Raw genomic sequence first — 3,465 nt, 5'->3', positions numbered from 1 at the left:
TTAAATTAACTTATTCCAATGGGAACAATAATTTTTTTAAATGTTATCATATTTAATATTTCCTTTATTTAAATTATATATTATAATTCATGAATGTTAATTTATAATTTTAAATAATGTATAATTTTATTTATAAATAATTTTTATATTATATATATATATACACATTATAAATAATATATATTATGTACTTATAATAATTTATTGATAATATTTTATTTATTTTATAGACTTGTATATTTTTAATTTTGCCGGAATGGGGCTTGTTATTTTATTAAATGTCAAGTGGAATGGTATCCATACTGTTGTGTATTTAGCTCATTTGAAGGTCTCAATGCCTTACCATTTAATAATCAATTTTGAGTATCGTTTTATTTTTAACACCTCGGGAGGACTGGTGGGTCAGCGAATTACCTTGCTGTTTCTTTGGGTCATCGGCAAAAAGGTTGTTTTTAACATACTTTCTAGCTTATTAGTCTTTTAATACAACATTTTATAAAATTCAAAAAATAAAATTTTATAGACTATACAGTAATATTTAAATAAATTTAAATAAAATAATAGCTTGAATGTTGCTATTCTGCATAATATGATGATAATATAATATAATATATTAATTATTATTTTAAATAAAATTGTAAGCTTGAATGTTGTTATATTACAGATGTACCTGACTCCAAATCAGCTTGAGATTCTAGAAGATCATAGAAGAAGTTTAATGGATAAAAGGCATGCTGACATGCAGACTGAAATCCAAAGGGTCATAGGTCAAGAGAATGTAATACCATCATCTTTAATTATTATATTTTTTGTAGAAAAAATGCTTGTTTTGAGTAAAAATCTATCCATATTGTAGAGTAGTGGCTAAGTCTGATATAATTCACTACAAATTCTCATGTCATCATATATCATCTACATAGTTACCAACTGTGACTGAAAACCGGACCCCACCTGGGTTTGGCCCAGTCCCCCGGGACCTGTGGGCCCCGTCCCCCAAGCCAACTGGTGTGTAGACACGCATATCAAATCTCTCAGGTTGTTAACTATGCATCTATTTCACTATTTCAAATTTACAAAAATAAAAAAAAATAAAAAGTATGTAGTATGTTTAATTATAGAAATCTGCTGCCTACCAGGAAAACGAGGGCTCTTTTCACACCAATGTCACATTTGTTGCAAACTGCAAATCTTGCTCAAACCTTTCCATATAATAGTTGTTTATTTTAGTGGCAGTAATTTGTTTTTCTTCCGTTGCAGGGATCAAATCGTACGGTGACACCACTGATGAAGGTCAGACTTGTCGACTACAACCTATGTGAACGTAGCTTAGCAAGCAGTGTCCTGCTCACCGTGTGGCGGCCAGCAGAAGAAGTTGTCGGTCTTTTGAGGGAAGGTCAGAGGTTGAAGATCTTCAATGTCAATGCATCTGCTGGGTGGTAAGAAATAATTTCAAAAGGCCTATTAACAAATAAGCAGTAGCTATTATTACACCAGTCTTAAACCAATTCGTACTTGTGATTAGATTTTTATTGTCCTGTCCAATCCAAACACACAATGACATCCAATCAAGAATTAGGAATTAGTTTAATTCTGGTGTAACAATACCCACTGCCTAAAAAATATGTAACAGAGTGATCAATATTTAATAATTTTCTGATATTTCCAGAATACCAAAACTCGGCTAGATTAGAGTGTATTCTTTAATGACTATGGAAAAATATTTTAAGTGAAATATATTGATCCAATGCCAAATATAATCATCGTGTGATGTTAATCCCACTATTTGGCTGTGACATAGTACATACATTCCATATTTCAAAAAATCCCCATGTATTGATCTACTCATTAGATAGTTTCATTCACATTTATGTAGGTGTAGGGACGGTGTGAATAGGGTCCAGCTAGCCTCAAGTAGATGCAGTCGCTACAAGCAGCTTCCTACGAGCCCAGGTGTTCTTGATGTTCTGTACCCTCCACGTGAAGTTTCCAACTTTGCTGAAACATTTAGAGAACATTTTCAGCCAGACTACCAGGAGATGGACATTGTGGGATTAGTGATGTATGCAACACCTTATAGCAGCAGCAGAAATAGGTATTTATTAAAGAGGTTTTTTTTTTACTTTCGTATTTAAAGAGTCAATTTTGTGAATAATTACTGGAGGCAGTTCAGCTGCATGCAGTACCAGATTCAAGAGTGGGGATAGGCCAGCCGACTAGGGACCCCCCCCCCCCAACCTAAATTTTTCAAAATGAAAAAAAGGAAAATTATATTCAAATTCTAAGTCAGAGAGTACAATTTCCGGCCATCAAGAGGTGCCATAATCATAAATGTTCCTACCTCAGCCCCAACCATGGTGTGGCTTAGGTGGTATAGACCCTCCACCTGTTAAAATCCCTGGGCCTATCTATTTCATAATCCTGGATCTGCCACTGTTTATATATTGGTCCTACTCAGACAGAAAAGTTTTACATTTTTTTTTTTATTGCAATAGGCAATTCTATTAGCCTTCCCCTTTTTTATTTCATTTCTTTCATCCAATTATTACAGAAACATACCCAAATAAAACAAAATGTGAGACAATATTTTATTTGAGATTCTATTAAAAGTGATGCACGTAGGGTAATGATCTTATATTTGTTTATTAAGTGTAATATATTTTATGTTCATATTGCATAAATATTCTATGGGTAATTATGTTTTGTTTTCTTTTGTAGTTCTCGACCTCAGACAGTCTACCTTTCTGATTCAGATGTCAATGTTTTTGCGCTCAAGTTTTGGGGAGGAATGAAGGTAATATAATTTTTTGGCTTAACTTTATGCATTCACAAATAATAGAATGTTCCATGATGATACCTGTGATATATCTTGAGAGGAGCTCTGGGGTGAACACCGTTCCCCTAAAAAGAATGCTTGTGCCGCCAGGCAACCCTACTGGAAATGGTGCTTAAATAATTTAAAATTACCTCATTTCACCTTACTTTGCAAACAAAATCCCTTCACTTATTCATTGTTCCCTTTAAAACCTTTGCACACTCCAACAACAGTATTCATCACACTGTACTACAATTTAAAGTATCTGTAATCATGACACTGTACTACAATTTGAAGTATCTGAATTTTTTTTTTTTTTTTTTTTTTTTTTTTAAAGGCATATTTTGTTGAAGAGATTATGGGGCCTGGAAGCTTTATATGTGTTAGTAACCTACAGTGGAGAGGTCATGATAAGAGGTCAAAGATTGCCTGTGGACATGTTAATGAAATGACTATTATCACCCAGAACCCAAAGATGAAGCACCTGAAGACAGCTCTGCAGCACTTACAGGATCAAATTAAGGTATTGATGATGAGGACTTCAGACTTCAAATTGGTACTGACCAATACTTCTTACATGAGCCAAACAGTCAGGATGGTTGTGTAGTGGTGAGATTATAATGGTAGTTAATACCATTAGTGATAATGGTGGT

General features: G+C 33.5%; 1 protein-coding gene across 1 annotated transcript in view; it reads left to right on the top strand.

The window, feature by feature from the left end:
* The first annotated feature begins 660 nt into the window (after positions 1 to 660).
* Positions 661 to 3,465, top strand: part of LOC117116299 — an 8,538-nt gene continuing 5,733 nt past the window's right edge. The window contains exons 1-5 of the mRNA XM_033260321.1: positions 661 to 778; positions 1,258 to 1,436; positions 1,874 to 2,092; positions 2,716 to 2,791; positions 3,150 to 3,335. Coding sequence (XP_033116212.1) covers positions 665 to 778; positions 1,258 to 1,436; positions 1,874 to 2,092; positions 2,716 to 2,791; positions 3,150 to 3,335 — 774 coding nt within the window. The 5' untranslated portion in view covers positions 661 to 664. The remainder of the gene's footprint in view (positions 779 to 1,257; positions 1,437 to 1,873; positions 2,093 to 2,715; positions 2,792 to 3,149; positions 3,336 to 3,465) is intronic.

This window comes from Anneissia japonica, unplaced genomic scaffold (assembly GCF_011630105.1).
Source record: "Anneissia japonica isolate Jap-2015-1 unplaced genomic scaffold, ASM1163010v1 scaffold287602_len1038180_cov171, whole genome shotgun sequence".
Classification (NCBI taxonomy): domain Eukaryota; kingdom Metazoa; phylum Echinodermata; class Crinoidea; order Comatulida; family Comatulidae; genus Anneissia; species Anneissia japonica.
Note: the sequence above shows the minus strand (reverse complement) of the source record. Positions and strands in the feature narration are given on the sequence as shown.